Source organism: Telopea speciosissima, chromosome 5 (assembly GCF_018873765.1).
Source record: "Telopea speciosissima isolate NSW1024214 ecotype Mountain lineage chromosome 5, Tspe_v1, whole genome shotgun sequence".
Taxonomy (NCBI): Eukaryota; Viridiplantae; Streptophyta; class Magnoliopsida; order Proteales; family Proteaceae; genus Telopea; species Telopea speciosissima.
In genome coordinates this window covers 8,974,531-8,999,747 of record NC_057920.1, presented here as the reverse complement: position 1 = coordinate 8,999,747, position 25,217 = coordinate 8,974,531, and the positions used below count along the sequence as shown (strand labels likewise).

Sequence of the window (25,217 nt, the reverse complement as noted above, 5' to 3'; positions counted from 1 at the left end):
AACAATGCACAAATTTATAATCTAGGGTAAAGATGCGAAGTTAAAAACAGAGGGTGTGAATGATGAAAATGTCACTCTGCAACGGAAGGAAATTGAACATGAAGATAGTGATACCAGAGGCATGGAGCATAAATAAAAGATCTTGAAAATGAGAGAAGAAAGATTGAAGAAGTATGAAGGTGCTTAGGACGTTTTAGCATGGATAAATAAGAGCTGTAAGCTGGAGGGGAAAAGGAATTTTGAAAAAGAGAGCCTCTCCAAGGTTTTCACAGAGCAGGAAAATATTGATATCAGGGGTAAAGTGAAGACAAAGATGCAGTTTGGCACAATGCCAAGGATCTAGCTGGAGTTAAATCTCTTCCTGTTCTTGGTAAAGTAATAGATAGTGGAGCTGTTGTTTTGACTCCTCAAAGATCAAAGCATATTTGCCAATGATGATATTAATGAAAAGGCTGATGTGCTATAAAATGTAGAGGTTAGAGAGCAAAAGCAGAGAGCAAAGGCTTACAAGTTACAAGGTTGCAAAAATGGATAGGATATATGAGGACAAGTTCAGTAACGAGGATGGTTCCCGAAAGAAATGCTTCCAAGTATGATGATCCTGTTGAAGATGAGGGTGTGACCTTGAATGAAAGTGGACACTTTAGTGGCAAAGCAGAGAAGAAGATAGAAAAGCTCCTTAAAAGGATAAAGGGTAATGGAGTTATGCCCCATGGGATTTTCTTTTAATTATGGGTTGGGCTTTCAGATATGTAATGGGTTTATATGGCAAGCCTGGATTTAATTTAGTTTTGGGATTTATCACAACCTTCGGCCTTAAGTTGAACCAACGTCAACGTTTATATGCATAGCAATCAATCGGATCAAGTAGTGAATGTTTACCCCACACCCGCTCTGTGGTTGATGAATCATAATACGTGCATTTGGCATTGCATATCGCATCCCCTTCTCTCCACCCGCAAGAAGAAGTGCTCCTTGGCTTGCAGCTACTCCAAAACATACTGTGCCTACTCTAGGCTTTATCTGAACATTAAAGATGGATGAGCAGAAGATTGTATTAGATGTACAAAAACATTTTTCCCCTCAAAATATAACAGTAACGGGTTCATCGCAGTAATCACAATTTTTTAAATCCCAACCCCCCCCCCCCCAAAGAAAAAAAGTCTTGCCAACTAGAGACAAAAATGTTAATGCAAACAATATTTGAAATTCTGAATATTAAAAATGAGCAGAAGATTTTATTAGATGTACAAGACCCTTCCTCCCCCCCCCCCCTGGTCCTGTTTCCTTTATGAAGTTACAGTAATAGGTTAATCACATTTTTTTAAGACAAAACCCTCCCCCCAGTAAAAATTTTTGTCAACAAGTAACAAGACATTAAATGCATACTATCCAGCAACATGGTCCATATTTACATTAAGCCACCTCTCAACATCTCAGACCAATGGAACTCCCTAAATATTTAGCGAAAGGCAAAACCTAATGTTCAATCAACTGGGACAAGACATATCCTAGGAGTAAATATAATTTGTTTTGGGTGTGTGGAAGGAGTTTTGGGCCACCACCTATGAGGTCTTAGACCCAGTCAGAAGCTTATAAATATTCTGGCATCACCGGAAGATCGGAACCACATTTGTGGGCCAACAATTTTTCTGGATATGTAGAAGTATTGGAAGCAAATGGAAAAGGAACACCGAGAGGGATCAAAGAAACTAGCGGACTGATCACTAAACAGATACAAAAAGGTGCAAATTCTGACATCACCACAGCCCACTTCGTTCTCTCACTCTGCTCGTGGAGCGGCATACTGAGCACCCCTTTTCCATTCATAGAGAGATCCAATCGTAAATCAATAAAAAGGCCATTATGGACCAAGATCCAATTTGTTAAAGTGTGTATCATGGTTAGTGTCCATGGGACAGTGTACCGTGGGATTATACTTAGTAGCTGATTTGTAATTAGTTAGTTATTTCCTATTGTAATTAGATTTGGGCTCTTAGTAGGATTCCTACAAAGAGCGGGTTACTTGTTAATAAAAAGGAGAGAGCTAATCCATGATCGAGGTATTGTCCAAAGGCCGAAGCCCTCCTGGTCTTCTCCGGGCGGAACAAGTAGGTCCCCCTTGCATTGATTGTAATCTATGACAACTTTTCCGTTGATTTCTAGCCCCTGCAAAGTGGGGGCTGTTTCTTCTTCTTTGCAAACACCCCCACCCGCGCTAGCCGTTGTATATAGTTGGGCCCTTCCTCATTGCCTCTGTTTGTGATCGTAAACCACCCTCCATTTGGTCGTGCTACTATGATGTAAAGTGCAGTTGTCCTGAGGCAGCAGGATGTATGGTATAGGGCCCCTTATTTCCTATCCCTTAAAGTCTTAGTGGGCAGTGGCTTATTCGGCTCCTAAGTTAGCGAAATTCCTTGTCGAAACTGGGTATGTTGCTTTGTGAGAAAGGCGGGAGATGCTCTTTCGTCAGCTGATACTGATTCAGATAGATACTCTTCGGCGAGAGGCCTATTGGCTCTATCGTGTTCTAACTCCCTCAAAGTCTCGATTTCATCTCTCTTCTCTTCAACTCTTCTTCTCTTCATTAATGGTACTTTAAGCTTTGATATCATTACAGGGTATCAAACTTTCATGGTACTTTAAGGCTTAAGCGTTCATGCTTTAGAATATATCCAACGTGAAATATCTAACTTTTGTTCTGATCATGGCATGATAAATCAAACTAGTTGCACTTATACTCCCCAATAGAATGGTGTGGCTGAGCGAAAAAACTGTCACTTTCTAGAGGTTTCTCACTCTTTAATGTTTCATATGCATGTTCCCAAGTATTTTTGGAGTGATGCAGTTCTTATTGCTTGCTATTTGATAAATCGCATGTCATTTGTTGTCCTTGATAACCAATCTCCCTTTTGTGTGGTTTTTCCTAAATCTTCTCTATGTGCTTGACCCCCACAGGTGTTTGGTTATATATGTTTTGTTCACAACCTTCGCCCCAGAATTGATAAATTATCACCGCATGCTACCAAGTGTGTGTTTCTTGGATATGCTCGCATTCTTAAAGGTTATCGGTGTTTGATACCATCGTGCATCAACACTTTGTCAATGTTGATGTTACCTTTTAAACTACACCATGCTTCTCTGCTAAGAGTCGCCAGATGGATGTTGATGTTCTTATTCCTCCACCTATTCCTGCACTTATTTCCCTAATTGACTCTCCCACTACTAGTTCTCCACCTAAGAAATTGCAGGTTTACAAGCGCCTTCCCAAGTCAACTTCAACGGCCCCAGCTGATCCTTTGCTACCATCCTCCACTTCATCAGACCCTCTGTTTGGGGATCCTTCCTCTCCTAATCTGCCAGCTGCTCTTCGTAAAGGTGCTCGCACTTGTTCTTAACAGCTGCACTTCATCCTGTTTCTCAATTTGTTACTATGTCTCATCTTCCACCTTTACTTCGCAACTTTGCTATGTCTTTATCTACTATGACTATGCCTATTAAGTGTCAAGAAGCTTTGTTGAATCTTGGTTGAAAAAATGCTATGGATGTCGAAATGGATGCCTTGTTGGAACGTTAGACACGGTCTTTTACTGAATTTACCCCCAGAAAAGGAGGCTTTGAGGTGTCGTCCACGTGTCCATACCCGAAGGAAGAAGAAGAAGAAGAAATAGTCATGAAAGTAGGCATAGGTTGGGAGCCATAGATTAGATTTGCATTGTTAGCATTTACTATACTTGGTTTATTTTGATTTTTTTAATTGAACCGGTTCAAATTGGTTGCATCCAATTGGTTCAATTTAAGTGATTTAGCTAAGTCTTTTATTTTAAGTTATCCGGGGTAGATAGGTCTTTTGACCTTTTAAGTTTTCAAGTGTTTTAATCAGGTCCCTCCCTTCCATGATTTAAGTGAGGGAAGAGTTTAAATTGTATTAGGTTTTGGCCTATGGCCTTTATTATATAAGATTAAATCGTGGGAGGCTCCCCCCACAGAGTTTTAGAATTTAAAAAAATTGTGTTGCTTGTTGGCTGCCATTGTTGCTGCTCCTTTGCTCCTTGTGAGTGTGCATCCTTGTGGTTCTATCAAGGTGGAAAGGGATTAGTGGAATCCGATCGACTCCTTACGCCGTGACGGCTGGGAGGATCCTTTACAGCTGGAAGGTGGTTCTATCCTTCTATCACAGAGCTGCTGCCTCCATTAAAGATCTTCTTCAACCAGTAAGTTATTTATTTAGTTTTATTCATCCCCTTCTTCTTCTCATCCTCTAACCCAACCCAGCCGATCTTCCATACCACTCCCTCCATTAATTTCAATCGATCTACAAAAACCTAAGTGGTCTAGTTTCTGCCCAGACCAATTCCACCAGCCAAATCCTTTTAAATTTCAAACATAACTCCTTCACAGCCTTCCCTCCACTCGACCTTCACTGCAGGTCCATTCAGTCCTCAAAACCCTAATTCCCCTCATTCACATAAAACCCAAAAAAAAAAAACCCTAAATTCTGTATAGTCTAATTCAGCCATCAGAAAACCCTCCTAATACAGCCGAACCTTTCCCCTAGCCCCTCTAGCACTCGGCTAGAACCCCTGGTCAAAACCCCACCTCTAAACCCTAATTTCATCTATTTCCCTAATTCCCAAAACCCGAAACCCTAACCCTAAAATTCTGAATTTTAATTTCTTAATTAAAACTTCATCAAACCTATACCATTAGCTTCTCCTAGACCTGTCCATTAAAACCATATAAGATTTAGCTCCATTCTCATAAACCTAACCCTAATTCTGCCCTAAATTACCCAATTCTGCCCATTCGAACCAGCAACCCCTTTTGATCCTATTGCTTGGCCTCTAGTAGGATCCTTCTCCTATCTAGAGCTACATTACATAGTTAAGTACCTACTAGATGGTTCAGTTGAGCGGCTGAAAGCTCTCTTGGTTGCCAAACAATACACTCAGACGTATGGAGTTGACTATTTTGAACCTTTCTTTCCAGTGACTCGTCCAAATTTTGTTCGTGTTCTTATCCCCTAGGCTGTTAATCTTAATTGGGCTCTGTTTCAGCTAGTAGATATCAAAAATGTTTTCCTTTGTGGTGATCATAAAGAGGAGGTGTATATGGAGCAACATCATGGGTATTTTGCTCAGGGGGAGAATGTATCCAAAGTATGTCGTCTTCACAAGGCTATTTATGGCTGAAACAATCTCTCCGTGCCTGCTCTAATAAGTTCAGTAAAGTTATTGGTGGTTATGGATTCACTCAATGCTTCTCTGATCACTTTGTATTTGTTCGTTGTCATGGAGCTAAGGCCGTCATCCTTTTTTTGGGTGAATAAAAATTCATTACCAGAGCAAGAAAATACAAGGAAACCCCAGAATACAGGGGGGGAGAGGAGAAAAAACCAACCAGCAAAACAAAGGGCACAGAGGCCCAACTAATGGGGGGATAACAAAGAAGAGGGGAGGTCCCAGGAGGCAATATAATATGCTTGTTCCTAGGGGAAGAAGTACAAAAAGAAGCAGAGGAGGGGGGTTGGGATTTAGTTCTGACTTCAAAGGAGATGGAGTCCCAAATTTGCTTGTAGGATCTAGAGTTGGAAGTCCATCTCCTAATGTTGCGCTCCATTCAAATATGAGAAATAGCAGCTCCAAAAGCAAGCTTTCCAATTCTTTCCCTCGCCTTGGAAGTGCTCTCAAGAGATATTCAATGCAAAACTGATAGGCTCCTTACTATTCCTATGGCCAAATGCAAGCGCCTCAAGATCTCTCACTTGGCCTTGACAAATGATCTCATGACGTTCTCCAAAGCTACCTTGGGATCGATTGAGACTATTATGGGGTGTTTATCTCTTTTTGAAAAAATTTCGGGGCTCAAAATGAATCCTCTTAAATCCCTTATCTTTTTGGTCGGTATCCCAGAGCAGGTTAAAGCTCTTCTTCATGAGATTTCTGGAATCCCTCTAGGGCACCTCCCAATAAAATACTTGGAATTACTCCTTATTCCAGCCAGCCTTTCTGCTCACCATTGCTTCCCTATCCTTGAGCTTCTTCGCAAAAAGCTCCAGCTTTGGAAAGGGAAACTTCTTTCTTATGTTGGGCGATTGGAACTGATCCACTCGGTTATGCAGTCAGCTTATATCTATTGGTCTGGCATCTTTGCTCTTCTCCAATCCATTATCAAGGGCATTGAATCCATTAAGAGTAGCTTCCTTTGGAAAGGCACGCAGTCCTCTAGATTCCTTCGCCCTACTAGCTGGGCCTCAGTTTGCCTCCCTAGAAAGGAAGGAGGTCTTGGGTTACGAAGAATCAAAGAAGCCAACAAGGCTGGCATCCTCAAACTTACTTGGAAGACTGTTTCTAAACATAAGAGTATTTGGATGGACTGGATATATTCAGAGATTCTTAAGAGAGACTCTATTTGGACTATATCTTGCCTCCCTGACTCCTCTTGGATCTGGAAGAACATTCTCAAACTCAGAACCCTAGCCTTTGGGGCAATTACCACCAAGATTGATGACTGCATCCTTGTTGTGTACATTGATGACATTATCATTTTTAGTAATGACTCTTCTAGCATTGAAGATGTTGAGGCATATCTACACCGGCATTTTTAGATGGACTAAGGGATGCTTATGTACTTCTTGGGAATTGAAGTTGTTTGTTGCAAGAAGGGTGTCAATTTGTCTCGGAGGAAGTATGTCCTTGATCTCTGTCTGAGACTAGCATGATGGGTTGTAATCTCGTTGATAACCCTATCGATCCTAATCTGAAACTTTGGACGTGTGATGACAAAGAATTTGTGGATAAACATCAGTACAAAAGGCTGGTCGGGATGCTTATTTATCTGACTATTACTTGTCTTGATATTTCCTTTGTTGTTGGAGTTATTAGTCAATTTATGGAGAATCCTAAACAAGCTCACTGGGATGCTGCTTGCCGCATTTTGAGATATCTTCAAGGTGCTCCTGGGAAAGGTCTTGTTTATCAACGTCATGATCACACTAGTCTTGTGGGTTACTCTGATGTTGATTGGGCTGGTGCTGCCACCGATCGTAGGTCTACTATTGGATATTGCACATTTGTTGGAGGTAATCTTGTGACTTGGAAGAGTGAGAAGCAGACTATTGTGGTTCGGTTAAGTGTTGAGGCTGAGTACAGCTATGGCACATACTACAGCGAAACTGATGTGGTTGAAATCTCTCATTCAAGATTTGGGGTTCTCAATTGCTAAACCCATAAAGATGTATTGAGATAATCAAGCTATGATTTATATTACCAGTAATCCGATTTTCCATAAGAGGACTAAGCATTTTGAGATTGACTGTCATTTTGTGAGAAATGAAATTATGTAAAAAATTGATTTCGACTCCATTTGTCAACTCAAGCGATCAACTTGGCGATATGTTCACCAAGGCATTGTCCCAACTAGGTTTCTCAGTGGTTGTTCCAAGCTGGATATGGGAGATATATATATATATATATATATATACACACTCCAGCTTGAGGGGGAGTGTTAAAGTGTGTATCGTGGTTAGTGTTCCATGGGATAGTGCATCGTGGGATTATATTTAGAGGTATTGGCTCTATCGCATTCTAGCTCCCCCATAGTCTCGGTTTCATCTCTCTTCTTGTCAACTCTTCTTCTTCTTCCTCTTCATTACTGGTATTTTAAGCTTAAATATTATTACAAAAGTAATAGATTTTTTCCCCTAAAGCATTTAACAGATTCTGGCAGCTTATGACCCACAGGCAGATCAAATTTTCATTCTTCACAAAACTAATGTACCATACGGCAAACAAGAAAAGAGAATCCACACAAGTTAACATTTTTATCCTCTCCCAACCTTCTGATTCAAACCTTGTTTTGACCAAAATGGCCAATAAGGTTCCCGTTCAGTCATCATTTCATTACATTTACTATGAGCAGCTGGAAGTCTCATCCTAGTATGCATCACCATACAATCCCCATATCTTTTTGACCACGCAAATGCAAACAACAGATTATATGATGCCATCTAATCTGGATTCAGGTCAGAAATTATGACAGGCAATTGAACAAATAGGCCCATCAATGTGGATTGGTCCTTGGACTCCCTTGCATGTGGACATGTATGTGGCTGGCGTTACCCTTTATTTACATCAATTAGAGTCGTCACTGTAGAACTTCAATGAAATAAAAAATAAAAAATAAAAAAACGGAGAGTAATGCAAGGTTCTGTCAAAAAATAATGTATTTATTAGTATATGATAAATACTCAAGTACCACTACTATCCCATCAAGACTCTTAACAGATTTGTTGAGCACAGAATTGATCAACATTCTCACCACCCAAGAGAAGATGATTGGACTTCCCCATGAATTCAATTACACAATATAAGGTATCACAAAAGTTACCATAAACTTCAGAGCAGGATAACTTCTAAGAACAATTCAAGACCTCTTTAGGTATGGAAAATAGATTCTGGAACTAAACCATAAATAAAACTTGAAGTGGCCTGAACTGGAATTTAAAATTAGAATAAATTGGGATTTCATGGAATTTCAGAATAGTCTGAGGCCTTAGGGTAAAACAGAAACAAAATCTGTAAGAAAGGCTTTTCTGAATTATTAATTCTCATCAGTGGAGTGAAATATAAGACAACTTCAGAATGGAGGCATTTTTAATAAATATTCAAAGAATCAGTCCTTAATTGGGAATAACAAAAGAGGTTGTCTTCAACCTCTCAACAAAATAGATTGATGCAGGAACAAGGAGAAGAACCACGCTCAGCTCAATGGTGGCTAAGTCCATCCAGTTTGAGGGCTTAGTGCAAGCTCAGTCATGGCCTTAGTTAGTGGGCTTAGTTAGTTAATAGTCTTTTATTTAAATTAAGTATTTTTTTTAAGTTGAACTCTCACCCACGTGTGGGCCTATTTTCCTTTTAGGGTTAGGGTTTCTATTTGATTTATGCTGCTAGTAGTAATAGGCGTTTACTCTCCTATTCAGATTAGGATTCTGTTTCTAGCTTTTTATATAAAGCTTGTCATGAGCCAAGGGCTCCAAACGATTGAAGATTAAGGAGCATTTGAGTTATTCAATGGAGCTGTGCGATTCAATCTTGTGTGAGAAGCCTTGGACAGTGAGAAGCTGATCCTGTTTGGTGGGAAGCCTTATCTATCTATACTCAGTTTAAATTGCAGGCAAGGTACTGTTTTTTATTGATCTTGCTGAATAATAAATTCCCTGATTCGATTCAATAGCATCATATGTCAATCCATTAATGATCCTATTAATCTGTTGTGCTGTTACACATTATTAAAAAAACAACCCATTCAAAGTCTGCATTACCCTGTTTTCCCCTCTGGTCTCTTTAATCACCTGAAACTGATTTATTCATTAGCTCAGGTTGGAACTTGGGGGCATTCAAGGCCTTCCTACGAGAGACCTTCGACCAGAGTTTAGTGGGGACTGACCCACAGATCTGATTCTATCAGAAATCTCCTGGATTTCACTGTTTTCTGTTTCAGACCTGAATATCCTTTAATATTTTTAAATCTGGCTATTAAACTTGATCCAATTTTGGGATTTGATTAAACCTATCTAGAATGAAACTCAATTGAAGTTTGGGGCTATTATGATTCTTGGATTTGGTTTAATTTGAAATCTCTTTTCTGCTGAGAACCAATTTGGTTTTATGCTAGGAAGACCCACAACAGAAACTATCTACCTACGTAGGAGACTCATGGAAAGATTTAAAGAGAGCAAGAAGGATCTCCATATGGTCTTCATTGACCTTAAAAAAGCTTATGACAGAGTTCCTAGAGATTGAATCTGGCATGTGCTAGGAAGAGAAGTGTTTCAAGTAAATATGCAGACATAATTAAAGATATGTATGATGGTGTCTAGTGTAAGAACTGGGGGATCAATGGAGTGAATTCCCAAATCCCAATTACTATTGGGTTATATCAAGGTTGAGCTTTAAGCCCTTATTTGTTTACGCTTATCATGGATGAGTTAACCAGAGACATCCAAGATGAGGTTCCTTGGCGCATGCTTTTTGCTAATGACATTGATTTGGTGGATCAGACAAAAGTCGGTATTAACGCCAAACTGGAGTTATGGAGATCAACCGTAGAATCACAAGGTTTTAAGATAAATAGAACGAAGATGAATTATATGGTGTGTAACTTTAGTAACTCCGAGACGGATAATAAGAGGGTGAAAGTTGATGAGATGGAGATTCTGCAAAGTGATCATTTTAGGTATCTAGGATCTATCATCAATAAGGAAGGTGATGTAGAAGAGGATGTCTCACAAAGAATTAAAGTAGGATGGTTGAAGTGGAGAGGGGCATCCCGAGTGTTATGTGATCGATGGATTCCTTTAAAGCTTAAAGAAAAATTCTATAGGACAATCATAAGACCGGCTATGAAATATAACGCGGAGTGTTGGGCAGTTAAGAAACGTCAAATAGATAAGCTAAGTGTAGCGGAGATGAGGATGTTGAGATGGATGAGTAGCAAAACCAGGAATGATCATATTAGAGCTGATTTAGGAGTAGCCCCGATTCAAGATAAGCTACATGAAAGTCATCAGAAGTGGCATGGCCATGTTCAACGGAGGCCTTAAGATGCTCCAATTCGGAGGAGTGACTTGATCCAGATTGAAGGTACTAAAAGAGGTAGGGGCAGGCCTAAAATAACCACAGGACAAGTGGTGAGGAAAGATATGCATAAATTAGGCCTTGTCTCCAGTATGCCGTCAAATAAAGCTAACTAGAGGGCAAGGATCCATGCAGCCGACCAGTCGACCACAGGTAGTGTGCATATGACTAAGTGTAGTTGTAGTTGTTGTGTTCCTTTCCTTTTACTTTTATTAATAATAATTTGTCTTTGCAAGAATCCATGTAGCCGACCCCATTTAGTAGGGATAAGGCTGAGTTGTTGTTGTTGGGATCTTGTCCGGGAGGTGTTGGGGCATCCTACCTACCCCCCCTCCCGCCATAGAGAGGGCATTCGATCAACCTGCTTTCAGATGTGATATTTCACTCGAAGTAATCCAATCACATCTAAAATTTAGGGCAGAGATTCCTAACCCTTAGGATTCTTGAATTGACTCAAGAAACAACCAATAGAAAAATAATATTTAATTACTGAAACTAAGTCTGGCGATAGTTTCAAAATCAGTCCTCAAAGATGATTTGTTTCTCAGCAAAGGAAGGCTCTTATGGAGTTATGGGTTCAACATGGGCAGGCTAAGTCGCTCTAAGGTGAGGATTCATGTCCCTGACTTTGACCGAAAGGAGCATCAAGGAGATCTAGTTCTCTCTTGATGGGTTCAATTCTGACACCAGAACAGGACATCAGTTCACTAACCACAAAATTTCAAACAAAAGAAAAAAGGAAAGAGGATGGGAAAAGGAATAACAGAAGGAATAAGGGAAGGAAGACAGGAAGAAAGATCTGACCTGATGAAGAGTCAGTTTTGGAGTTGCACAAAGAAGAGAATCAGTTGCTTACAGCACTTCACAGCATATGAACTCGGAAGGAAAAGCTTCATCCAATCAACTCCAAACTCAATATTGATCCTTGATTACATATATAACTTGTGAAAGCAAAAATCCTATTCATACTCTAAATACGAAGAAGAGTTTTAACAAACTCAACTACACGATTGCAAAACAGAATTAAATATTAGTTATCAATTTACAAAAATAACCCCAACAACTAAAGAACCCCTAAATATCCTTATTGGACCAAAACCCAGGTTTGAACTTGGTTCTTCATGGTCTGGAATTCCAGACTGGACCATGTCAGTCCATCCATGGATATGCAACTGCATCACATATTTTTCATGAAGCAAGAATTATCAGAAGACGAGGTTAAACCCTATAATTTATATAGATACGGAAGTTAGTTGCAACAGTCACATTGACTCAATTGACTAACATCCAAATCCATTCAGAGAAAATGACTTATTGGAGCTTAGTGATTTTCCCAAAATACCTTATTTCATCTAGTACAACATTTTCAAACACTTAAGGCATTATGCAAGACATTTGACGTAGTAAAATCGTGAGGCTTAAACAATCATTGAACAATAGCCTCACAAGCATATTATAAATATAAATAAATACATAAATATATGAAAATATAAAAGCATGCCGGGCACCTGAGCAAAAACCTAGGAAATCCTAATGTTCTTTACTGGCTTTTCAAACCAAACCTTAGGACTTTCAAACGGCTTAAAAACCCTCTTCAAACCTATCCAATCAATCAGCTCCAATTTCTATAAATCTGGCCTAATCGACTAATTGATTGCTGTTACCAAGTGGTTAAACACCATTCTAACTTCCTCTTGGAACATCATCACAATATCCCACGCAACCTAAAATACGAAAGTAAATGGGGAAAAAAAAACTCTTCAACCTTTATGTTTTTGCCTCCTTTGCACTGAATATGTGATGTATAAGGTTGTGACCATTTTTAGCTTAAATCATAATATCCAAATAAACATTTGTTCCAGCAGTAGAGTTTGAGATATGACCTCAATGTGCTGCATCTCAGAAACTAGCTCAAACCATCCAATTCAATAGATATTCAAACATTACCGCATCAGCGGCAAGATTAAAAATTTCGAACTATGGTGGGATTTCGACCCCTACCGGAATTGAAATGTTTCCAAGAAATAGCCAAAATCCTACTGAAATTTGATCCATTTTGGTTAAAATACAGAAATGACCGTTTTGGCAAAAATACAAAATGGTCATTTCAGTACTCAAAGTGGAATTTTTCGATGAAACTTCACAGATTGCCTATTTAAGCATGACTACACATGTTTGAGTCATTAGACCAGGGGGGTGGGGGGACCCAAAGTGGTCGTTTGATTTCAGACCCTACGACATATGACGGCCATGTCATCCTCTGCCTGAAGAATCTCTCAAAGTCCATTACAGCAGCCCTATAAGTGAATTTTGGAATTTCGGGAAGTTTGGCCAAATGATGCTTCAAATCTACCCAAATGTTGAAGTGGATGCTCCACAGTTGACCACCTAGCCGGGATTCAGTAGCAAACTGAAAGATTTTGCCAAAAATTGACATTTTCTAGCAGTTCAGGAGCACTCAGGCGAAAGGGAGCGAAAGCTCGAAATTTTGACAAAAAGAGTCACAATTTCGTCAAAATCTTGCTTCTAAAGTTGGTGTCAGAGTTTGTAATTTCGCTGAAATGAGTCAACATTTCGCTGAAATCTAGAATTCCTTGTAAGTTACTAGCATTTCATTTCGGTTTTTGTTGAAACCGAAATATTTTGAGCTATGATCAGTGGTGAATTACTGTTCAATTTTTGTATGGTAGGCAGTAGGCACTTCATATTGAGGTTTTGAAAGAACTGAGCTATCACAAACCCCCCCCCCCAAAAAAAAAAAAGCCACACGAGAAAAAAGACTGCTCATAGTTACGAAAACAGTTACTGTCTGAATGTAATATGTTACAAGGAGAATTTTATCTAATGCATTGTGATAAAGCTAAGAAAAGCATACTCAAAGATGAACTTTATGACTTTACCCAAGACATGCAGTCATAAATTGCCAAGACAGAGTAAGTGCTTCCACCAGGACAGTTCAGGTAGACCTGACAAGAGATAACACTAAGCCTTAAGAAGCAAAACCTCATTAAAGCAATGGCATAAACTGAAATTATGGATCTGACTTCCTCATCTTCTGGGCTAGGCTATGTAGTCCAATGTACAAGATGCAAAAAAATGCAAAAACAATATAACATGGTAAGGAAATAAAACCACACGAGGATATCTGCATCTTCATCAATAGTTGCTAGCGTCACAAGCTGTGATATAACTCGTTGAGCCACTTGTGAGTTGATAGGTTGTCCAATAAATATTATACGGTTCCTAAATAGCACAGATGAAAGATCTAAAGGTCCTCCTGGAGTCATCACAGCTGGCATTATAGGTGGATTACCCTTTTTGGCTTCTATTGGAGCATGGTTACTGTAAACACAAGAAATGCAACTATTCAATAGAATATCAATAATCAAAGAAATGTAATTTCCAACAAGAGTCTAAGATCAGAAATTGAAGAAACACAAGAATCAGAAGTCTGATATCAAGAATAGACCATAGATAAGTGCGCTGTTTCTATTGTAAGAAATACAAAGGTGAATTCTATCATTTTTTATCAGCAATAAGAGAATAATATTATAAGTAATTAAAGCACCTAATTTTGGCATGTTAGAATTGGTGGGATGTTCAATTGTCCAAACAGCCATTAAGACTAAGAAAGCTAGTAATAAGACATGGCAAAGGACTAAGGAGCTAGAGGATCTAAAAAGGTATAAAGCTGCCAGAAATGAGGTTAAGAAGATTGTGGGGAAGGCAAGGACAAATATGATGATCTTTATAACAATTTGAACATAAAGGATGGAGAAAAAGCTATCTATAAGATAGCTAAAGCAAGAGAAAGGATGAGTAGAAATGTCGACCATGTTAGATGTATTAAAAGATGATAAAGTATTAATAAGGGATGAAGATAGTATGAAGCAATGGAATGAGTATTTCGGCAATCTTCTAAATGAAGACTTTTCAAGTAATAATGCCCCAGAGAGTTGTGTTACTCATCGTGTCACCACTTGTCGTAGATATATCACAAAATAGGGTGTCTAAAGTCAAAGAAGCCTTAAGAAAGATGAAAATAGGCAAGGCTCCAATCCCAGACGGAGTCCCTATCGAAGTGTGGAAGAGCCTAGGTTTATGCGGTTTAACCCATAGTTCTAAAACTCGCCAAGATCTCAACAACATCTCAAATATCTCGAGCTCCTCGAGACGAGATTACATACGAAACTTAAAACCTGCAGTGTTTCGAAAATTTTGGCGAAATCTTGAAAATCTTGGATATCTCGACTTGCTTGAGAAGAAACTACATTTCTTTCTTCTCGAACACTATGATGTAGCATTCATATGTCATGCAAACAGAAGACAATACACGTCGGTTCCATCAGACCATGAGTGGACTTAATCCAGCACGTCATAGTTCATAGCAATAGACAGTCATAAACTCACAATATTGTACTGCTGATTTGTTGGGACATGGAAGACTATGGTGTCTATGACATATGTATTGTTCATTGTACTTGGGTGTCTATTTAATATGTATTGTTTATTGTACTTTGTAGTTTTTACTTTAAGTCTTAACTATTTCTTAAATAATTATTCAATGTTGTATCTTCATCGATTACTGCATAATTTACTTGTTTTATTTGCCCATTATGTCTCATAGCACTCAAACAATGTGTATAGACAAATATCACATAAGGATTCGGCGTTTATTGCCAACCACGGGTGTAAATCCAAAGCACAAAATTGGGTGCTTTTTTTATACAATTTGAAGATTTAAATGTCTATTAAGCATAAAACAAGCTTCTCTTAAAGTTTTGGAGCCAAATATGGCCATTTGCCCACCGAAACAAAAAAAAAAAATGCACTGTCTCGCCGAGATTTCGGCAAGATCTCGAGAATCTCGACTTGGTCGAGACACCTCCTCGAGACAAGTTTTTGAACCCTAGTTTAACTTGGCTTACCAAGTTGTTTAACAAGATTTTGAGTACAAAGAAAATTCCGAATGAATGAAGGAGAAGCATTGTGGTTTCGATTTACAAAAAAAAGGGGATATTCAGAGCTGCAATAGCCACACGATGAAGTTAAGGGAGAGGGTTATTAATATCCACTGAGGAAAAAAACTATTATTTTAGAGAACCAATTTGGCTTTATGCCATGCAGATCCACAATGGAAGCTATATTCTGGCTTAGGAGACTCATGGAAAGGTACAGAAAAGGCAAGAAGAATCTACATATGGTCTTTATTGACCTAAAAAAAGCCTATGATAGAGTCCCTAGAGAGCTAATTTGGCACATCCTAGAGAAGAGAAGGGTTCCATGTAAATACGTGGACATAATTAAAGATATGTATGATGGCGTGTAACTACCATAAGATCTGTGGGGGGTTAAGGTAGTGAGTTCCCAATTACGCTTGGGCTCCATCAAGGATCAACCTTAAGGCCTTATTTGTTTGCGCTTATCGTGGATGATCAAACTAGAGACGTAGAAGATCAGATCCCTTGGTGTGTATGTTTTTTGCTAATGATATTGTGTTGGTCGATGAGACAAAAGCAGGGATTAACACCCAGTTGGAGTTATGGAGATCTGCCTTGGAATCAAAAGGTCTTAAGATAAGTAGGAACAAAGACGGAGTCCATGGTGTGCAACTTTAGCCACACTGAGACGGCTAATGAGGTGGTTAATATTGATGATAAAGAGATACCTCAAAGTTATTATTTAGAAATTTGGGCTATATCGTAAATAAAGAGGGGGATACAGAGGATGATGTTTCCCAAAGAATTAAAATAGGATGGATGAAGTCGAGAGGTGCATCCGGCGTACTATGTGATCGACAATTACTTTAAAACTCAAAGGAAAATTTTATACGACTGCTATACGACTGGCTATGATGTAAGGTGTGGAGTGTTGGGCAGTTACGAAACAACACATAAAGGAAAATTTTATACGACTACTGTACGACCGGCTATGATGTAAGGTGTGGAGTGTTGGGTAGTTAAGAAACGACACATGGATAAACTAAGTGTGGCGGAGATGAGGACGTTGAGATGGATGTGTGGCAAGACTATGAAGGATAAAGTAAGGAATGACCATATTAACATGCATAATTTAGGCCTTGTCTCAAGTATGGCCTCGAATAGAGCTGATTGGAGGGAAAAGATTCATGTAGCCGACCCCATTTAGGCAGGATATTCCTGAATTTTTGTCGTTGTGTGGTGCTCTTTTCTTTTTACTATTATGTTTAATTGTTTTTTTTCCTTTCAAGGATCCATGTAGCCGACCCCATTTAGTTGGGATAAGGCTGAGTTGTTGTTGTGGAAGTGTGTGAACAGCTCCCCATTATTAAATTCTATTAGTTGGATACTAATGATGCAACCACTCCACTTTCTAGAGATTGTTTTTGCCAAAATATATGTGACTTTGTCAATCCCATGGACAAAAATACAGGTAAGCGGCTTAATATTCCTATTAGTGTATTCTTCTGGATATTGTTTACATACCACCCATCACGATACTTTTGACTCTTCTCGTCAGTTTGAGATGACTTTCCAGAGCACTTAAACCATTTACAGTGTTAGTGATGCAGATTCATCACCGAAACGGGCTTATTTTATTAGAAAGAAGTCTAGGGTTGGGTTATATACATGTTGGACCTTTGATCCCATGGGTTTTTTATAGGCCACTTTTATGGGCCTAAAATATGGGCAATTAGGTTGCATACAGGATTAGCTGTTTTAATTCCTTAGTTTTTATTTTTATGTAACTAGTGATCATGTGACTTGGTTAAGTGGTCATGTGATGCAAGTTGGTCTGGATTAGGACTCTATAAGTCCAGCCATGTTTTGAGTCTATTTCTTTTAGTATTTAAGTTTCCTAGTCAATTTAAGTTATCTAATAGGTCATGGATTGGGTTAGGCCTTTCCTTTTTAGAGTAGGAGTCTATTTTTGAGTCTTTTATTTTTTAGCCTTTAAAGGGGGACAAACATTGAAGACGAAATTGATTGATAAAAAAAAAACTCTTGCTTGCTGCCAATGCTGCTGCTGTTTAGCTCCATGTGAGTGTGCCTTGTGAGTAATATCAAGGTTGCCTTGTGAGTCGCATCAAGCCATCAAGGTGAAGGGATTGGTGGACTCCGATCGACTCCTTGCATCTTGTAGATCGGGAGGTCCTTCTTCTAAGTGTCTTCAAGCTGCTGCCATTGAAGATCTGCTCAACCAGTAAGTTATTTTACTGTTTTAACAATCCCCTTCTTCTTCTTACCTTCCAACCCATGCCATACTTATTCCCAATCGATCCCCATTAAACCCTAGGTTGTCTAAAGACTGTCCAGCACCATCTCTCCATTAGAATCATCCCATATTACAACCTCAGCTCCATTAAACATCCCCCTCCACTCGATCCTTAGTTCAAACCCCATTCCTATGTCAAACCCTAAAATCCCCCCAATCTCCATTAAGCCCAAAACCCTAGAACTTTCAGATCCATCACTTCCAGCTATTAACACAGCCTCATACCTTGGACGAGTGGAGTTCCCTATCAGTGCAGAACTCGATCTTAGCCCCCCGCCTTAATTCCTAATCTAAACCCTAGATCCCATCACTCTCATCTTCCCCAAAACCTGAAACCCGAAACCCTAATTCTTTGATTTTTATTTTCTCACTCAAACAACATCAAACCTATATCATTAGCTTCCCCTAGACCTGCCTAGCTTTACCATCTATCACACTTAGTCATTACCCTAACCCTAACCCTAGAATTGACCTAATTCCCCAATTCTGCCCAATCGGCCAGCTGTTTAGGAAGGTCCTGGTTCACATGGCTCCTAGTAGACCTTTGTCTATCTAAGACTACATTAGTTAGGCCAGCTGTACAACCTTTAGCAACCCTAGTTTCAAAGGAAAAGACGGATAACAAAATTTCTCCTGTCCAAGGTATCAACGGGTTGCATAACACTGTCCGAGAAATGAAAGAACTGATGGTTGACCTTGTCTGGAATCAACCGCCCAGAACAAGAGGCAAGGCTGGTCAATAGAAGAAGATCCCAAGCTAATCCTGGAATCTACTCTAAGCCTAGCAAGTATTAATGGAGGTGAAGACGATTCAAATGAATCTGTTATCAATGACTCAAGATGATATTCACAACTGATGGGGAAACTGAAGAAGAAGAACTCGATTTTGAAATCGAGAATTTAACAGAACAATTCGAAACCGAACCCTATTTCAGTGGTGAAACGGATCAGGAATGTGATCCAATCAATCAAGGAACTCAAAGTGGAAAAACATATAAACCACACGAACTAAGTGTGGAAAATCTGGCAGAATTGGCCAGACAAAAGTAGAAGGATACCATCGCCAATAATCAGCCAGAAGAAGAGAATGAAATACTTATACTCTAGCTATTAGCCTCCATAGGTGCTTTGAATATGCTTATTAACATGTAGTTCTTCACTACAAAGATAGTTTAGAATACTTAATCTATGATCCCAACAACTGAAAATCTGTATGCTATTTTCTTTATCTGACATTTGTTTCATTTAAAAGAACAATGATGAATCACTTTGACAATGAATAAACAATAAAACATGAACATCTACACAATTTAGTATAAGAGCATAAAGAGAACCTTGGATCACTAGGAGGGGATATCCGAGCATTTAGCTTCAAAGGTAATCCATGGCTTCTACCAGATGGTCCTGGTCAAATGTAGCAGTTTATATAAGCAATTACCATTACGAAACTGCGTATACATACCAATAGATTTTTTTTTTTTTAAACATCCAAATATGCAAATAAAATGAGACATTTTCATCGCTTGACTCGCAGCCACTGAGTGCATCTGTGAATGTATGAATGAATTATGTAGATAGTATGCACTTGTAGAGGATTAAGAGAAATCACCCTTGTTAGATTTTGTAAGCATTGAAACTATTGCTAACCATGTTGAACATAACACTTAAGCCAATGCTTAGTCAATTAAGAGCGACTCCACCCAACCCCCCCCCCCCCCCCCAAAATACAGTTAAGAATTAAACATTTAACAAATTGCAATCCGAATTTCTAGTTGAGGGTTTCCTAGTTCTTCCAAAGAAAATGCATAAGTTGAAAAAAAAAAAAAAAAAAACTGGATATGGTAAGATGTAGAGAAACTCAAAGTCGAAAATCTTACCATGATGATTTGGAAGAGCAGAAACAACTAGTTTGGGTGAGCTTCTGCAGACCAGAATAGGAGGGGGAAGGTGAATGGGAGAAAAATACCAATATAGCTATCATTAGAGGGAAAATAAATTCAAATAAAGCCTATCAGATGGAATTGCGATTAATTGAACAGGGATTTAAGAAATATAATAAATTGAGGTACATAGATAACGGGAGCGACCTCCGAGCAGAGTGTGAGAGGAAATTAGTGTTCCAAGATGAAGCTAATGAGCCTGGAGGCGCAGATATCGCCACCGACGCTACCATTCTCGATCTCTGTCACTCACAAATACACGGTTCGGCGGGGGGGAGAGAAGATAGAGAAGATATAAAACTCGAAGCAAATTATGAGATTACTCTTTCTCCTCTCACAAATCCTGAAAACGTAAGCTGTTTCATGGAGATAGTAAATACAGTATTTTTTATTTTATTTTTTTGAGTAAATAGTAAATACTGTATAACTCTAACACTCGAACAGATGAGGAATTTTTTTTTTTTCACAAAGCTTGGGCTATGTTTGGAATGTTAAAAATGGATTTTTAAAAAAATAAATGGGAGAAAGACCGCCACCTGGTCATGTAGCGCATGCCACCCCCTGCGTCCAAACACAGGGGTGCATATAATGACCACCACACCCCCTGAAAAGATGGAAATTACCAAGGGTGCGGCGGTCATTTCGTGCCCCCTGCGTCTAGGTGCAGGGGCTACGTGCGCTGTGCAGCCCGGTGGTGTTCTCTTTCCCCAATAAAATATAATAAGAAAATATTGATAGGGATAAAGAATGCTATCTGGGCACGTGCGGTGCGCTACTCCTACGTGCAAACACAGGTCAATGATCGTTGTGCTCCCATGGAAAGGCAAAATTTTCCAAGGGCATGGCGGTCATTTTGCCCACCCATATATCTAGGCGTAGGGGCAGCGTACCACACGCAACCAGGTAGCGTTCTCTTTCCCTAAATTTATATGTTTAATTTTAGGGGAAAAGAAAGCTACATGGTTGAGTGGCTCTTGTGCTACTTGGTCGTGTAGCTCTTGTGCCTACACATAGACACACGTTAAAGTACCGCGCTGCCCCATGAAGAGGCATAAATCTTGTCAAGGGCGATGCTTGCGCGTGCGTTTCCATTGGCCAACGTGAGTGCAAGCTCTAGAGGTCGAGGCAATGATCTTTTTCTCTTCTTTTTAAATATTTTTCTTGCACTCCAAACATAGCCTTAGTGTTTAGGTGATTCTAGCTTGCATGTGTAGGTGACCATTGATCGTATGTCTCCAAGCTCAACGATTGTTGGAGAAGCACTAGCAATCCATCTAGGGTTGAAGGGTGTATGTTACTAATACCTCTCTAGGTAATAGTAGCATACACTAAGATGATGATTTTGATTCTATTTTGATATTGTTTTGTTTGGATTTTTTTTTTATGAGAAAGATAGAAAATATATATTAAAAAGAAGGCAAATTTTTACAATGTTCATAAATACAGGGTAATTTAACCATGCTGGCCTGATAAGCCAAAGATTTTAGCCAAGTTAGCAAGAAAATATTAGGAATAGGCCGATATGTAATGTCTTTGGACCTATTCGAAATCTGCAAAAAATAGGTTAGGACCTTAAGAGGCCAGGGAGATTGGGATGGAGTTGGAAGAAGTCCTTCCAACTCCAGGTAGCGTCTTGTTGGAACACCAAATTTCTTTTAACTTTAACCCTCTCTTAGCTGCAAAATCTAACCCAATGGTGATCCCAAACAGCTCCGGTTCCAAAACATGATGATTTTTAATCAGACCTGCAGTGAACAAAATGATTTTGCCATCTAACAAAATGCCAAAAGCCCATCCAGAAGATCCTAGGTCTCTAGGATCAAATCATGCACATAACAAAACAGAAAATTCTAGAATAGGTAAATCAGAGATAGGAGTTGCAAATAAAACGTCCTCATCATAATTAGTTACATTCAGGGATGAAATTGGGGGGGGGGGGGGGGAGAGGGCAATTAAGATCCTTCATCCAAATTGCTTTCCTTCTCATCACCATGAGAGGGTTAGGTTTAACTGATTTAAAAGAACAATTGTTTCTGGCATCCCAAATAAAGTAGCAAATATAATAAAAATAGAAAGAAAACCAGTTGAGAGTGAGCTTATCAAGCTTGCGATTCAAGAGAGTAGATATGCAGAAATGTTCCATAGAGGGGTGGGTAATAGACTCGGTTCTCAGACCCAAAGGATCAGCTGCCCAAATATGTTTAACCCAATCACAGGAGAAGAAGATATGCTAGAGGGTCTCAGTACAAGTGCCACAGTAAGCACAAGTGGGGTCGATCTGAGTCTATTTTGATATAATATCTTTAAGTGGAATCCCTGCATGTAATACACGTCTGAAAAAACATTTTAAATTTAGGATGCAACTTAAGTTTCCAGAAAAAATTCCACCGTGGAAATTGTAAAATCACTATTAGTGGAGTAAGAGTGAAGAAAATTAGCCGCACGCTTAGTGCTAAATCAGCTATCCTTGGCTAAAGTACACCACCAACTGTCAGTAGAATCAGAGATAGGGATATTGATAATGTTAGAGACAAAAAAAGGAGCAGTTGCTCTAATTAAATCGGTATTCCACAAAAGATCATTTTTAAACAAACACACCTTCTCAGGATAAGTTCTTTGAGTTGACTCAGGGTGAATTGCAAACCTTGGAATAGAGGGAGTCTCTTGGCCATTTACCAATTCTTCTAAAACTAAAAGATCTTAAGAGAGGAATAATATGTGTAATGATGTTCCAAGTCCAAGATCCTCTTTTCAAAGCAGTTTTGGGGTCAAAAAGAGAGGAATTGGGGAAATAATGGGCTTTAAGAATCCTAGCCCATAAGGAGTTGCCTTCAGTCAAAAGCCTCCAACCCAATTTTAGAAGGAAGGCTTCATTTTGAACTTTGTTTTTCCTGAACCCTAATCCTCCCTTGAAAATGGGAGAGCTAAGTTTTTCCACGAGATGAGAGAACTTTTCTTTTTCCTCTTAGAACCACCATTCCAGAAATTCAGACAAATAGAATCAATTATCCTACAAATGTTTAGAGGAAAAGAAAAACAATTCATGAGATAAGCAGATAAGGATCCCAAAACTAATTTAATTAGGACACTTCGTCCTACAAGGAGAGAAAGTTAGATTTCCAAGAGGACAATCTATTATTTATCCTATCAACCAGAGGGGTTAAGGTTTTGGCTTTAGATCTGTTAGGGAAAAGTTTAGTCCCTAGATAGCTAGTGTCCTTTGACATTTCATAAATACCTAGAATGGAATTGAGTCGAGATTTATCCGCCGAGGGTACATTCTTACTAAAGTGCATTCCACTTTTAGAGAAGTTAATTTGCTGCCCAGAGAGGTCAAAGAACAGATCAAGGATAGCCTTAATCGTTAAGAGATCCTCAAAGGTTGCTCTACAAAAAATGAAAATGTCATCATTGAATAATAAATGGGAGACCCCAGGAGCAGTTTGGCTACTTTGATTCCACGAAAAAGGTTCAGCTCCCTATAGGCAGACATCAATCAAGACAAAATCTTCATGCCCGAAATAGAAAAGATAAGGGCTAAGAGGGCATCCTTGTCTAATACCTTTGGAGCCCTTAAAAAGGCCAAAAGGGCTTCCCTGTGGAAATCAGAGCCCTAAGTAAGTCACACCAGTAGTTACCAAACCCAAGGAACTTAAAAATGGAGGAGAGAAACAATCACTCAATCCTATCATAGGCCTTAAACATATCTATCTTAATGGCCACATACCCATCCTTACCTTTCTTATGGTCCAGAAAGTGAAAGATTTCCTGAGCAATGACAATATTGTCAGAGATTTGTCTTTCTGTCACAAAGGCAGCCTAGCAAGGAGAAATGAATAGGGGAAGAAAGGTTTTTAATCTGTTGGCCACAATCTTGGCAATGATCTTGTGGACAACATTGCAAAGACTAATAGGTCTAAAATCCCCAAGTTTTGGAAGCTGAATTAGATTTGGGTATAAGGCAAATAAGAGTATGGTTTATACCCTCAGGTAGATTAAGAAAGGAGAAGCAATTAAAAACGAGTTTATGCAGATCATCTTTTATCACGTCCTAGAATTTTTGGAAAAAACAAGCTTGAAACCCATTAATTCCAAGAGCTTTGAAGGGGCCCATGGAAAAAACAGTTTTTTTTTTTTTAAACTTCCTCCACTGATGGTGGGTCACACAAGAAGCTAATTCTTAGTTGATACAACAGATGAGAATAAACCCTCCACAAAACCAGTATTAAGAGGGTTCAAAGAGGCAAACACCTTACAAAAATGGTCAGCAAAAGCATGGACAATGTCATTTGGATTGGAGACTTTTCACCATTATCCAGAAAGATATGATCGATCCGCCTTCTTCTCAAATTTGTTTTAACCACCGAATGATAGAATCTAGTATTTCTATCCCCATTTCTGATATACATGTGTCTAGACTTCTGAAGCCAAAAGGCTTCTTCTGCCTCAAAAATCCATTTCATTTTGTTTGAAATGGAAAGAAGGGAATCATTGGGAGGATTATCTTGGTTCTCAAGGACTTCAAAGTTTACAAAAAGTTGATTTTTTTATTCCCTCAATATGACCAAAAGTGTTTTTGTTCTAACCCCGTAATAAATTAGCAAAGGAAATCAGACGATAGTGAAACGGATCATTTGATGGGGAGGACCAGAAAGTCTTGTAGAAATTAAAGAAGTCCGGGTGAGGTGTTCAAGCAAGTTGAAAGTGAGAAAGCTTTTTAAAAGAGGGTCTACCAGGGTGGGTGTCGAGGAGCAGAGGATCATGGTTCGAACAGATGTAAGAGAGCTTTTTGATAGATGTAAGGGGGAAGATGTTAAACTAGAGAGGTGAGCAAAAGGCTCGATCTAAACATTCCTTTATAATTTTATTTGGATATTAGTTTAGTTTTGTGGTGATTCTTTCATGTTATAATGATTGTTCTTTTTATTTTATCATTATGTCATTTTATTTGCATCATTTGCATAGTTTTACTATATACAAAGCATGTGAGTTTTTATTAACCCTCTTGTGCATGTGGTTTTGTTTGGTGTTCTGCGTTAGGGTTAGCTTTTCATAGTATGTCCCTATGCTTTCATAGATGATTCCATGTATTTTACTATGGCGTCTCATGTTTTCTTTATTAGTGTTATTATTTGGATCAATTTGTTATAGGTTTTAGCATTGCAATATAAATTATTCTCATTTTTTGTATGATTTTGATCATTCTGTGTCTTCTCAAGTATAATTGTCCTCATCGTTCTCATTTTTTTACTTATTAGGTTTCATTCAATCTTAGGAGCATTTTCAACCCATTTTATCATGTATGAATTTTCTATTATTTTTACGACATTTCTAATGTTGTTAGATGTGTTGATTACTATTCCTTCTTTTATTTTCTCACATTTTT

The 25,217-nt window shown here is 38.8% G+C and overlaps 1 protein-coding gene and 1 long non-coding RNA gene across 3 annotated transcripts in view; one reads left to right on the top strand and one right to left on the bottom strand.

The window, feature by feature from the left end:
* The window catches only part of LOC122661620 (ATP-dependent Clp protease proteolytic subunit 6, chloroplastic), a 39,584-nt gene that overhangs the window by 3,303 nt on the left and 11,064 nt on the right, over nucleotides 1-25,217 (bottom strand). Inside the window, exons 2-7 of one of the 2 annotated variants that reach the window (XM_043857076.1) lie at nucleotides 19,979-20,075; nucleotides 19,769-19,812; nucleotides 19,226-19,295; nucleotides 13,775-13,979; nucleotides 13,538-13,603; nucleotides 883-1,023 (exon numbers count right to left, since the gene is read on the bottom strand). In XM_043857076.1, the coding sequence (XP_043713011.1) occupies nucleotides 883-1,023; nucleotides 13,538-13,603; nucleotides 13,775-13,979; nucleotides 19,226-19,295; nucleotides 19,769-19,812; nucleotides 19,979-20,064 (612 nt within the window). In that variant the 5' untranslated portion in view covers nucleotides 20,065-20,075. Of the gene's footprint in view, nucleotides 1-882; nucleotides 1,024-13,537; nucleotides 13,604-13,774; nucleotides 13,980-19,225; nucleotides 19,296-19,768; nucleotides 19,813-19,978; nucleotides 20,199-25,217 lie in introns of those variants that run through there. The other variant, XM_043857075.1, reaches the window with a different exon arrangement.
* On the top strand, nucleotides 94-23,512 carry LOC122661622. Its single transcript, XR_006332910.1, has 3 exons — nucleotides 94-694; nucleotides 9,054-9,063; nucleotides 23,501-23,512. It is a non-coding gene; the product is annotated as an uncharacterized LOC122661622 (long non-coding RNA).